Source organism: Primulina huaijiensis, chromosome 18, assembly GCF_012295235.1.
Source record: "Primulina huaijiensis isolate GDHJ02 chromosome 18, ASM1229523v2, whole genome shotgun sequence".
Taxonomy (NCBI): domain Eukaryota; kingdom Viridiplantae; phylum Streptophyta; class Magnoliopsida; order Lamiales; family Gesneriaceae; genus Primulina; species Primulina huaijiensis.
The window spans coordinates 8,813,480-8,826,781 of record NC_133323.1 but is presented as its reverse complement, the minus strand read 5'-3'; the positions used below and the strand labels follow the sequence as shown (position 1 = coordinate 8,826,781).

Here is a 13,302-nt window from a genome sequence, read left to right as displayed (position 1 = left end):
ACCATAAGCGGATTGGTTACGAATTTGGCCTTTAAAAATTGTCGACCCACCTGGTCCAACCCGATGGGTTGGTTGTTTTCTGATTTTTAAAAAATATATACGACTACAATCAACGAACGAAACTTCCATGAGAATCCTCAAATTCCAGTCAGAAACTTCAAAATTATTTACCACTACTTTTTATTTTAGTGATACAAATCAGGACACTTTCGACATATTGCGATGATGGTCGTCAAAAACACAAATATATCTAATTTTATATATAATAGCAAAATATCTCGTTTTAACGGTTGAAGTGGAGCAAATTTTTAGTATGAGAAGAAATACATTAGATAAGAGACGTTCTGCCATAAGATCGGAAAATTTGAAAGTCCAATATTTACTCAATGATTGGTCAAAAGTCGATACCCGAACATCAGATATTAAAAGTAATGGAGACGACCAAGAGGAAACTGATAAAACATCTGGAATAACGACGGTTGGAAATATGAGTGATTGAGCAACGTCACTCTTAAAACTAAGTATGTAAAGATAAGCGAATTATGTGGGTTTTGATTGCTCTACAACAAATAATAATGTTTTTGTTTATTTTTAAAAAAATACAGGTCGACTCGTAACCAGATCTGATGGTTAATCGGACCTAAACCAGACCCAAATTATTGGGTTCACAAACGGGGCGATTAAGGGTAAGGGTTGAGATTTTACCGATCTGAACCCGGTGGTTCATATTGGATACAGACCGGCTCGTGGCCAGGTCTAGATGGCAGTGGATAATACATAAAATCATTCCAATATTTTAGGTATATCATAGAGGTGTGAAAAATAAACCCGAGACCAAATATATCGAGTTCGGGTTGGGTTTTTTCGAGTTATGATCAGATCGAGTTGGACCCTAAATCTAACCGAAAAATAATTGGGTTGATCCGGGTTGACCTAAATTAAGAATCAAGTGACCTGTCAACCCAAACCATTTATATTTTTTTCATTACATAAAGATCTCATAATCTTTAATTTTAGGGCTAATTAAGCCTGATGTTGTTGAAACATTGATTTGTGGTAGAGATTGGTTAGTTGGACAGAGATGTCAGTGGTTCGTATTCTTATTTTATTTTAAATTTATTTATTTTACTAATATTTTTATTGTTGTAGAAACTTATGAGAGATTGGATGATTTGACTAAAAATATTATGATTTTGTTCATTAATAAAAATTTTGTTAATTAATAAAATGTTGAATCAAATAGTGTTGCAACATACTATTGATGATTATAATGTTGTTATTGATACTTAAAACCGAAAAGTAAGTTAGTTAATTTTGTAAATTAAGGTTTTTAAAATTTTTTCATATTTTATTTATTTTTATTTCATACATTATTTCAAAATCTGACTAGTACAAAAATGTTTGAAACGATGGTGAAGTGAAATTTGAAATTTATTTTTCGACACCTGAAATTTTTTTATTGATATCATAAATTATCATTGTGTAACATTTATTTTGTTAATTATTTGACTTTTTTTGTTGGTCCCACTTGCGGTAATGTGAGATAATAAAACCCGAAAATAAAGAATAAACTGGACACCGAGATTTACGTGGAAAACCCCTATNTGGTGGGCTGGGCTCGGTGCTTGTTGCTTCCTGTGGGTTTGGGCTCATTTCCAGATACTGCTGGGTTGTTAAAGTCGTGACATTGACAAATTTCAATAAGAAAATTATTCCTTGACTTGATCTAACTATGATGATAGGTACTTCCAAGGTGCCAAGGTTCATAAGATATTTAATCCCATAAAACACGAACTAGACTTGTGATCATATATACTGGAAACCTTCATAAGATAATTAATCCCATAAACAGGTTCTTCTACCTCAGACAGCACAAATTAGTATATACTAGAAAATACAAATTCTATTACAATCTCAATTTCATTTTTTTCCCAAACTTGGAATAAAATTTAAGTCTTAGATAACAGGAAAAGGCCGCGATGAGATTTTTTCTTGCCATGTTCCTATTATATATTTTCTAAAAACAATAAACAGGTAAACAGCTCAATTGAGGAGTGTGAGAAACAATAAATAGAAATAACCCAAACGTAAAAACAAAGTTGACCTGATTCTGTTAATGTTTTTCCTATCTAAAATATATTTTTACCATTACCATTTTACAAAAAATTATTTATTCTACACCCCTTTTTTTAATTAATTAAACATATTCAGTTTTAATATTTTAGTAACCCGCATCGTTAAAATTACTTTTATATAATTAACCACAAATAATTTTCTACGTATATTTTATAAATGCTAGTTCGAGGATATGGTTTTAACTTATTAATATTTTAATTTTTAAGATATTTCTAATTGAATATATTTAATAATATTTTTTACTACTTAAATAATTAAATACAATATGAGTATTTTTACTGAATTGAAAAATAGCACATGTAAGAAAACAACATACTTATTAGTATCCGTTTAAATCGCTTCAATAATCAAAACCTATTTTCGAGTATTGACTATTACTCCTAAAAAGAAACATTCTTTTTCACTCTTCACAAACATTAACTACCAAATAGACACATATTGATTTGCTATTCAAAAAATTTTGAAAAAAATCCAATCAATAGAAAAAAGAAACAGATATAAGAAAACAAAAGCACCATCACCCCAAAGTAGACCCAATATTGTCAAAATATAGCGTTTAATGGAAGCATGTCTTCGGCATCTCAGAAAATATAGAGCAACAGCAAGTAACGCTAAACATGTTATCTAACAAAATAATTTACCATATAGGTTTTTGCAGGGTTTATAAGTGACTCGACATGCTTCATCTCAGAAGGTAACTTCTGCAAATCAGCATCAATTTCAACAAGGTTCCATCTGCAAATATGCAAGGTAAAAAAATCAAATTCTCAAATCGAAGGGAAGGCAGAGAAAATGATCATTCTGAAAGGGATTCAAAACCCAGCAAAAGGGAAAATCAGAATACAAATTGGCATATGCAACATCATTGCATTTTTGCTTATTACTATGTGATTCTCGCATTACAAATATTGATCTAACTCTACAACAACTACAACATGAGAATTCTGAGTTCTGATTATTTAGTTGCAAATTAACTGCTTCTAAACTGCAATAAAATCTGAACCAAAACTTGATTACAGACCTTCGGAACGGCGCATTCTTCTGTAGTTCTTTCAATCCAGCCCTTGCTGAGATTCTGTCAGGTGCTGACTCACCATCAAAGCTGACATTAAGAAGATCAATTTCGTCTGCCAAAAACAGTTTTTACAAGTGAACAACCTCTGTAATAAACTTTTGCCACAAGAAACAGTTATGCATCAGGAAATCCAAATTTAAATGAGGCACCATATTAATTCAAACCACAATGGAAAGGTCCTGCTTTAGCACATGGAAACATTGGAAAGTAAAGGAAAACATTATCTTTATTGCAAAGAGAACTCACATTTTTTATCAATGCAGTGATGCGCCAATGCAGCAATAATCATAGAATCTAAACCACCAGAAAACAGCACTGCTAGTGGAACACATCTCCCCTGTTCATGATTTATTGGAGAAACCTATATAACACACAAATGATGGACCAAAACTCTGATTAAAAATAACAGATTATATGGACATAAATCAGGAGGAAAATAACACAGAAAGCATTTTCATATAAAAGTCTTCTATGCAAGATTGTGAACAGACCTTGTAGATTCTATTTGAAGTGGTACGTCTCATTACAGATTCTCTCAAAGCAATCAGCACTCTGTGAGATGCTACTAAAGCTTTCATAGGCCCTGCAGCAATTATACATAGAAATTAAAATTTTGCAACTTTGTGATAATTAATAAAGATATCCAAACATCGAATTTTAACTCCTCAGGTTACAACACCGACCTAATTCCAATGGAAAGGCTGAAAGTATGTCATGCTGAATGATAGGAACATTTCCACAGGAAACACTCAACTCCTCAGGTTTGGGGTGGATGCACGATCTCTCCCATGTAATCAACTCATTTAGCTCAGAGTTATTCCACTCATGTTTTCTACCTTTGCCAACTAAATGTCCATCCAAATCTAAGGCAGACACTGAGATACTATATATTCCACATGGTAGCTCTTCCCAGAAGTTCAGTTCAACTGTCTGCTTTTCATCAAATTCTGCAAAAAAATTCAAAGAAAGCATTAATAGGATTTTGGAACTGACACAGAAGAACATAATTTTGGAACTGACGCAGAAGAACAGAACAAAAGGAGATGCAAAAAGAGACAGCCGTAAGAGACCTATGAATAAGAAATCTAGCAGTGTGTAGCATGCTGTATTCAAATAAAGAACAGAACTACAATAAAGAAGGATTGATTCAATGACAACAATTATTCCAACGGAAATGAAACCTTTGGTGAAATCAGAAGCACATATATTGAGGTGAATTATTGAAGAGCTGTCAAAAAATTTGCAGTAATTATTCAGATTCACTAGGCTTTAAATTGGTTTGGAAAAGGCAAGGAAAATTTTATCTACGGATATTTTGAACACGAGAAGTGTGACAGGTGTTCATAATTGAGCATACCCTTAATTCCTCAGAGACAGGTTACTTATTTTCAAATAGACGAGATCCAAATATGGCCCACAAGATAAAAAAAAATTAAGTGATCTAGCAGCAGCACTTACCATAAATGAGGCGCAGTGAAGATGGTGATACAGAAGATAGCAGAAGCCGAGGATCATGGGCTGTTGGCCAGTGAACCAGGAGACTTCGTCTCCCAAATGCATCTCGACCGAACCACAAGGTTTTAGAAGTGTCCTAAATGCATTAAGCAAATATTCCCACAGGTCAAAGAGAGATGGGGCTCATCCTGCATTTTAGACTTTTAGTATAATTAAGAATAACTGAAAAAACTTACCATGCAAATTTACCTGCCAATAGATCAAAGACCAAGGCCCCTTGATTCTGGAAAGAAGTTCTGGAACAGAATCTTGGCTCGTTCCAGAACAGCAAGAAGATCTATTGTCCACATGGGAAATACAAGAACAGCACTTCCCCAGAGACTGCATAAGAACCTCGGTGTCATTGCTATCAGAGCTAACATAAATTCCTCCAAATATTTCGCCTGGAAATGATCACATAACATCCATTCATAAGCCAAACCATTCCAAAAGATGATTTATACCAAAAAAAAAACTTACAGCAGGCATGTACCACAAAATTCATAGTTAGAAATAATTCTTGACCCTGGTTCACAATCAACTGAAACAGAAATCCAGATAAAACCATAGCCCACCAACCGAGATATACGTGGAAAACTTTGGAAAAGCAATAAATTATATTCATAATTCCATCTGAACTTGATCACAGCTGTTAAGATCACACAGCCCATAAAGAATTTCCAAGTCTCAAGCCAAGCGCGATAGAGAGGATCTTAAAAACAACAGAGCAAGAACCCAAATTGTTCTACACTTTCAATGATGGTGGCAGACTGAGTGAGTGAGTACGATGAAATTGGAGATCTTCAATACATTAGTGCCCAAACATAAACTAACCGAAAGATACAGATAATAATCATAAAATAAACATCAAATGGAAAATTCTAATACCATTAAATAATCAAAGGAGAACAACTTCTAATACCATTATAAACAAGAACATTCACGGATGCATCAGTCAACGGCTGAACCACAGGATTCACTCCTCTAAGCTGCAAAGTCGCGCCAATAAACCTCAATTCCCCAAAAAATCCATGCCCTGCACCATTTTCCTCCGGCCCATCATCCTCAACTAAAAAAGATTTAACCGTGCAATTCTCACTTTCCTCGGAAATTTTTTTTGAACCAATATAAACAAATTTAGTTCCTAAACTGTCGGGGCCTCTTCTTTGCAGAGCTGCCTTTATGTCATCCTCTGAAAACAAAGGCTGCAACTTTTTACTCGCAAAATCAGACACAAAACTAAAATTAATTAAAAAAACACTACAAATCAAACTAAATCAGAAAATTACCTGGAAAGATGATTGAGGAGGTGGGCAAGTGTAATCGGAACTTATCGGGGATGAATCAATTTGAATTCCAGATAATATCAGCGCTATCCCACACATCTTCTCTTCGTTTCTACCTCTCCAAACCTCTCAAAGCCCCAACCCAAGTCTGTAAAAAGAGATCCTTTTGTAACTTTGCAAATTTTAATTTTAATTAATAAAAATTGTAAAAGGTTGCCTCCGGAGCATGATGCTGCGTTCGCTTTGTTGCTATAGAAACTTTTTAGACCGATGGCAGTAAACGTTGCCACGGTTTAGGTTGGACCCGGATCCGGGTCGGTGAACTGGGTCAACAATTTTGACTCAAAAGCGTTATAGCAAGTGATTGTAAGGTCCTTGACACTATTTTTTTGGTCCTGCAATCACATCTTTCGTGGTAGCTCATAAAATATTACTTACAGAACTCTTCACTCTACGTGCCTTCCCACGGCTCGAATTCAAGATCTCGTTCAGGTTATAAGTACTTGGATTAAAGAAACCTGATACCAATTAAACTAGTGTAAGGCCCATGACACTACCACTTTTAGGTCTGCAATCACATCCCTCAAGGTAGCCAATGACACCTTACTCACAAAACTCTTCTTCCGAGGCCTCGAACACAAGACCTCGTCTTGGTCATAAGTACTTAGATTTAAAAGACCTGATATCAATCAAGAACTTATAGCTTGAACGAAGTCTTGGGTTCGAGACCTAGAGAGGTTTATACTCCACTGTCAGAAGTGGAGAATTGTGTGAATAAGGTGTTATGAGCTACCATGAGGGATGTGATTAAAGGTCCAAAAAAGGTAGTGTCATGTCCTTACACCGACCATAAGCGGATTGGTTACGAATTTGGCCTTTAAAAATTGTCGACCCACCTGGTCCAACCCGATGGGTTGGTTGTTTTCTGATTTTTAAAAAATATATACGACTACAATCAACGAACGAAACTTCCATGAGAATCCTCAAATTCCAGTCAGAAACTTCAAAATTATTTACCACTACTTTTTATTTTAGTGATACAAATCAGGACACTTTCGACATATTGCGATGATGGTCGTCAAAAACACAAATATATCTAATTTTATATATAATAGCAAAATATCTCGTTTTAACGGTTGAAGTGGAGCAAATTTTTAGTATGAGAAGAAATACATTAGATAAGAGACGTTCTGCCATAAGATCGGAAAATTTGAAAGTCCAATATTTACTCAATGATTGGTCAAAAGTCGATACCCGAACATCAGATATTAAAAGTAATGGAGACGACCAAGAGGAAACTGATAAAACATCTGGAATAACGACGGTTGGAAATATGAGTGATTGAGCAACGTCACTCTTAAAACTAAGTATGTAAAGATAAGCGAATTATGTGGGTTTTGATTGCTCTACAACAAATAATAATGTTTTTGTTTATTTTTAAAAAAATACAGGTCGACTCGTAACCAGATCTGATGGTTAATCGGACCTAAACCAGACCCAAATTATTGGGTTCACAAACGGGGCGATTAAGGGTAAGGGTTGAGATTTTACCGATCTGAACCCGGTGGTTCATATTGGATACAGACCGGCTCGTGGCCAGGTCTAGATGGCAGTGGATAATACATAAAATCATTCCAATATTTTAGGTATATCATAGAGGTGTGAAAAATAAACCCGAGACCAAATATATCGAGTTCGGGTTGGGTTTTTTCGAGTTATGATCAGATCGAGTTGGACCCTAAATCTAACCGAAAAATAATTGGGTTGATCCGGGTTGACCTAAATTAAGAATCAAGTGACCTGTCAACCCAAACCATTTATATTTTTTTCATTACATAAAGATCTCATAATCTTTAATTTTAGGGCTAATTAAGCCTGATGTTGTTGAAACATTGATTTGTGGTAGAGATTGGTTAGTTGGACAGAGATGTCAGTGGTTCGTATTCTTATTTTATTTTAAATTTATTTATTTTACTAATATTTTTATTGTTGTAGAAACTTATGAGAGATTGGATGATTTGACTAAAAATATTATGATTTTGTTCATTAATAAAAATTTTGTTAATTAATAAAATGTTGAATCAAATAGTGTTGCAACATACTATTGATGATTATAATGTTGTTATTGATACTTAAAACCGAAAAGTAAGTTAGTTAATTTTGTAAATTAAGGTTTTTAAAATTTTTTCATATTTTATTTATTTTTATTTCATACATTATTTCAAAATCTGACTAGTACAAAAATGTTTGAAACGATGGTGAAGTGAAATTTGAAATTTATTTTTCGACACCTGAAATTTTTTTATTGATATCATAAATTATCATTGTGTAACATTTATTTTGTTAATTATTTGACTTTTTTTGTTGGTCCCACTTGCGGTAATGTGAGATAATAAAACCCGAAAATAAAGAATAAACTGGACACCGAGATTTACGTGGAAAACCCCTATAAATTATTAGGGTAAAAACTACGGGCAAGATGAAAAGAATTTCCACTATAATATTTTGTGGTGTACAACTCACTCACCGTGTTTTCAACTAGAACACACACTCTCTTAATACAGGAGAACAAACACCTCACAAATATTATAGAATGTTATAAGATGAGAGAAAACTCGAAGAAGAGATATATTAAAATGAGGGGAGGGAGCTCTATTTATAGAGCTCTCTCGACGCGTCCTTTACGCGTTTCTCTTGTGAAACCGCATTTGTCAACTTCCAAAATTCAATATTTTCTGCGCGAGCAATTCAAAGTTTTATGCATTGACAGACATGCATTTATTGCATGTATGCTACATGCATTCTTGCCGACATTTCTCCCACTTGGAGATTTGATTGAGAATCAAACACATCTTCACACTTCCTTCATCTTCACACTTCCTTTCAATCTTGCCATCCCTGCTGCTTACGTCTCCGCTAGGCCACTTGAGCATCTACACCACTCAAACTTATCAGTGTTTACTGGCTTGGTCAGAAAATCAGCTATGTTATCCTTTATATGGATCTTATGCATATTCACGCCTCCTTCTTCTACTACTTCCCGCACAAAGTGAAATTGGACTCCAATGTGTTTAGTCCTGGAATGGAAGGCTGGATTCCTTGCTATGTGCAAGGCACTCTGACTATCACAAAACAAAGAAACATTTTCTTGTTTGTGCCCGATCTCCTCCAATAACCTTTTAATCCATATTGCATCCTTGCAACCTTGAGTAGCTCTCATATATTCTGCCTCTGTTGTAGATAACGCCACAACTGTCTGCAGTTTTGAAACCCAGCTTACTGCTCCCCCTGCAAGTGTAAACACATAACCAGTAGTAGATTTCCTCTTATCAGGATCACCAGCATAATCTGAATCAACATAGCCCCTGAGTGTAAAATCCGATCCTCCATAACATAATGCAGCATTCGAGGTACCCTTAATGTATCTAAGGATCCTCTTAACAGTGCTCCAGTGCTCTCGTCCAGGATTCGCCATATACCGCCTAACTGCTCCCACTGCTTGAGCAATGTCTGGTCTTGGACAGATCATGGCGAACATCAAACTTCCCACTGCTGATGCATATGGTACTCGAGACATCTCCATCCTCTCTGCTTCACTGCAAGGACACATCTCGGAGGATAACTTGAAGTTAACAGAAAGAGGGGTCGATATTGGCTTGTTATCTTGCATATTGAAGCGTTGCAAGACTTTCTTCAAATAATTTTTCTGGAAAAGCCAAATCTTTCTGTTACTTCTGTCTCGGTGAACTTGCATCCCTAGAATCTTGTTTGCTGGTCCCAAGTCCTTCATATCAAATTCCCTAGCCAACTGTGCCTTCAATCCTTGGACCTGATTTTTGTTGGGGCCTGCTACCAACATGTCGTCCACATGCAACAACAAAATGATATAATCATCACCAGACCTCTTGAAATACGTACAAGGGTCTGCACTCAGTCTGTTGTATCCAAGGCTCATGATATAGGAATCAAATCTTTTGTACCAACACCTCGGCGCCTGTTTGAGACCGTACAGAGATTTATTCAACATGCAAACCAAGTTCTCTGAGCATATAAATTTCTTCTTCAAGATCTCCATGAAAAAATGTTGTTTTCACATCTAGCTGTTCTAGATGTAGGTCAAACACCGCACACAATTCCAACACTACTCTGACTGTTGTAAGCCGAACCACAGGAGAAAATATCTCATTGAAGTCAATGCCTTCTTTCTGAGCATACCCTTTTACCACCAATCTAGCACGATACCGCTCCACTTGGTTATTGCCATCACGCTTGATCTTATAGGCCCATCTGTTTCTAATGGCTTTCCTTCCTCGTGGTAGTGTAACAAGACCCCAAGTTTTATTCCTGTCTAATGCTTCCAACTCTTCTTGCATTGCTTTCATCCAAAAGGATACATCCGAGCTTTGAGTAACCTCGTGGAAACTCGATGGCTCACTATCTTCTGATCATAGACAATATGCAATGTTACTTTGAGTGACATAATCTGAAAGCCAACCTGATGGTCTTCTGTCTCGAGTTGACTGCCTCACATTGGAAACTTCAGACTCAACATGTTCTTGTTCTTCGTGCTCTGGTACTGCTTCACAATAAACTTGACCTTCGTCCGTCTTATTTTCCACCCGAAATATAGTAGTTTCTGAATTCAGTGTGCCTTTATCTCCCTTTACTTTATCTTCCTCGACGATAAAATCCCTGCTGATGACAAGCTTGTGAACAGTAGGATCCATCAAGCGAAACCCCTTTATTCCATCAGCGTAACCCAAAAAGATACATTTTCTGGATTTCGAATCCAACTTCGATCTTTCTTGCTCATTGTACAGAACGTACACAGGACTTCCAAATGTATGCAAATGAGAATAATCTGTCGGCTTCCCAGTCCACATCTCCATCGCAGTCTTCAGATCAATCGCCACTGAAGGAGAACGATTGATAATATAACAAGCGGTTTTGACTGCCTCCGCCCAAAATGACTTGTCTACTAGACATGCAGTTCTCAACATAGCTCTTGTTCTGTCTAACAAGGTTCTGTTCATCCGCTCCGCCACTCCATTTTGTTGAGGTGTGTAAGCCGTTGTAAACTGTCTTTTGATGCCCTCATGTTGACAATATGCATCAAATTCGTCACTGGTATATTCTTCTCCATTGTCAGTCCTCAGACACTTGATTTTCTTCTCAGAATCAAGTTCAACCCGTGCTTTGAAATCTTTGAAGATCTGGAAAACATCTGATTTCTTCTTGATTGGATACACCCAACATCTCCTGGAGAAATCATCAATGAACGAGACAAAGTATCTCGCTCCTCCTAGGGATACAACCGGTGCTTGCCAAACATCCGAATGAATCAGCTCCAATATGCTTTTGCTCCTGGCAGTAGAAGTGCCAAACTTTAATCTGTGTTGTTTACTGGTAATACAATGCTCACAAAAGGGTAGTGACACTTTTGTAAGTCCCAGCAACAGCTTCCGTTCTGAGAGAATTTTCAACCCCCGTTCTGACATATGCACGAGTTTTCTATGCCATAACACTGTTAATTCTTCTCCTGAACCATTTGATGCAACAACTAGTTCTGCCTCTTTGTGTGTTTCTCCCAAAAGTACATACAGATTTGCAGCAACCTTTTCCGCCTTCATAACCACAAGCGCGCCTTTCACAATTTTCATGATCCCGTTCTCGATACGAGTTTTGCACCCGATGTCATCCAATTGCCCCAAGGACAAAAGATTTTTCGTCAGTCCTTTCACATGTCGTACCTCCTGTATGGTGCGAATGGTGCCATCAAACATTTTAATTTTGATAGTACCGACCCCAATGATTTCCAAGGCATGATCATTTCTCATGAATACAGATCCTCATGAGACTGGTTCATAATGATCAAACCATTCTCTCCGAGACGTCATGTGCCACGTAGGTCCTGAATCCATAATCCATGTGTCACAAAATTTGTGCCTGCCTTCTGAAACTGTTGCTGTTTCGCTGAATAATATTTCACCACTGCCTGAAGTACTGGCCACATTTCCTTGAGAACTCTTCTCGATACTCGTACACTCTTTTTTGAAGTGCCCTTTACCGCCACATTTAAAGCAGTAAATATTTTTCTTCTTACTTCTCGGCTTTGATCTACCTCGTCTTTGGCTCCCACTGGAGTCACGGTCCATAAATCTTCCTCTTATCATCGGTATAGCCTCTGCCTGCTTCGATGTTACCAACCTATCTTCTTTATTCTTGCGCCTGCTTTCTTCTCCGAGAACCGCAGTTAAGACATCGTCGAATCTTAGAAAGCCCATAACAATATTGTTGGTAATGTTGATGATAAGTTGATCATATGAATCTGGTAGACTTTGAAGTAGAAGCTCTGCACGTTCATTTTCCCCTATTTTATGCCCCATGGAAGTGAGTTGGGCAAATAGAGTATTTAGTGTGTTGATATGGTCAGTTATCGATGAGGATTCCGCCATCCGAAGAGTATAAAGCCGTCTCTTTAGGAAAATCATGTTATGTAGCGACTTGACCTCGTACATCTTTGTCAGAGTATCGCAGATAACATTTGCTGTTTTTATCTCAGAGATACTTGACAATACTTCGTCTGCTATAGCCAAGTGTAAATTTGCAACAGCATTGTCATTCATCTCATTCCACTTTCCATCATTCGTGATCTCCACCGGCCTATCTCCAATTGCCGCCAAGCAATTCTCCTTTCTTAAAACTGCTTGTTACTTTATTTTTCACAGCATAAAATTGCTTCCGTTGAACTTTGCTATCTCGTACCTGCCCGCCATTATGTCTACAACAATTTGGTAGACTGGACAAAATTAACCCGCCTTAATAAAAAAATCTCAAAAAATCTTTTCTGATGTGGAAGATCAGTCTAGGCTGCAACCACAGAGCATACTCAAAATTTTAAGAAATTTAAACCAAGGCTCTGATACCACTTATTGGTCTCACTTGCGGTAATTTAAGATAATAAAACCCGAAAATAAAGAATAAACTGGACACCGAGATTTACGTGGAAAACCCCAAAAAATTATTAGGGTAAAAACCACGGGCAAGATGAAAAGAATTTCCACTATAATATTTTGTGGTGTACAACTCACTCACTGTGTTTCCAAAGAGAACACACACTTTCTCGTGTGAAACCGCATTTGTCAACTTTCAAAATGCAATCTTTTCTGCACGAGCAATTCAAAGTTTTATGCATTGACAGGCATGCATTTATTGCATGTCTGCCACATGCATTCTTGCCGACATTTTTAACTTCAAGCGATGTTTCAAAGAATTATCAACAACAAATATAAAATTTATATGGGTGCATGC

General features: G+C 36.5%; 1 protein-coding gene across 2 annotated transcripts; it reads right to left on the bottom strand.

Annotated features, from left to right (window-relative positions):
• Window positions 1-1,681: 1,681 nt before the first annotated feature.
• Window positions 1,682-6,221, bottom strand: LOC140963867 (uncharacterized). Of its 2 annotated transcripts, none has more exons than XM_073423334.1 (10): window positions 5,995-6,221; window positions 5,628-5,910; window positions 4,916-5,109; window positions 4,670-4,802; window positions 3,895-4,158; window positions 3,703-3,794; window positions 3,458-3,548; window positions 3,158-3,263; window positions 2,778-2,871; window positions 1,682-1,823 (listed from the first exon to the last, which is right to left on the bottom strand). In XM_073423334.1, exons 1-10 carry the CDS (start codon window positions 6,088-6,090, stop codon window positions 1,764-1,766), a joined length of 1,413 nt encoding a protein of 470 aa, XP_073279435.1. In that variant the 5' UTR covers window positions 6,091-6,221; the 3' UTR covers window positions 1,682-1,763. The 2 variants fall into 2 exon arrangements, with proteins under 2 accessions (XP_073279435.1, XP_073279434.1); XM_073423333.1 differs by having other exon boundaries at window positions 1,685-1,823; window positions 3,458-3,572.
• Window positions 6,222-13,302: the final 7,081 nt, after the last annotated feature.

Excerpts from the sequence above, each read along its gene's own strand:
- LOC140963867 (XM_073423333.1), bottom strand. The coding sequence starts at position 6,090 with ATGTGTGGGATAGCGCTGATATTATCTGGAATTCAAATTGATTCATCC. Across the intron at positions 3,795-3,894 it reads AGCCTTTCCATTGGAATTAG|GGCCTATGAAAGCTTTAGTA; the intron begins GTCGGTGTTGTA and ends TAATTGCTGCAG. Across the intron at positions 2,872-3,157 it reads AAGAATGCGCCGTTCCGAAG|ATGGAACCTTGTTGAAATTG; the intron begins GTCTGTAATCAA and ends GCATATTTGCAG.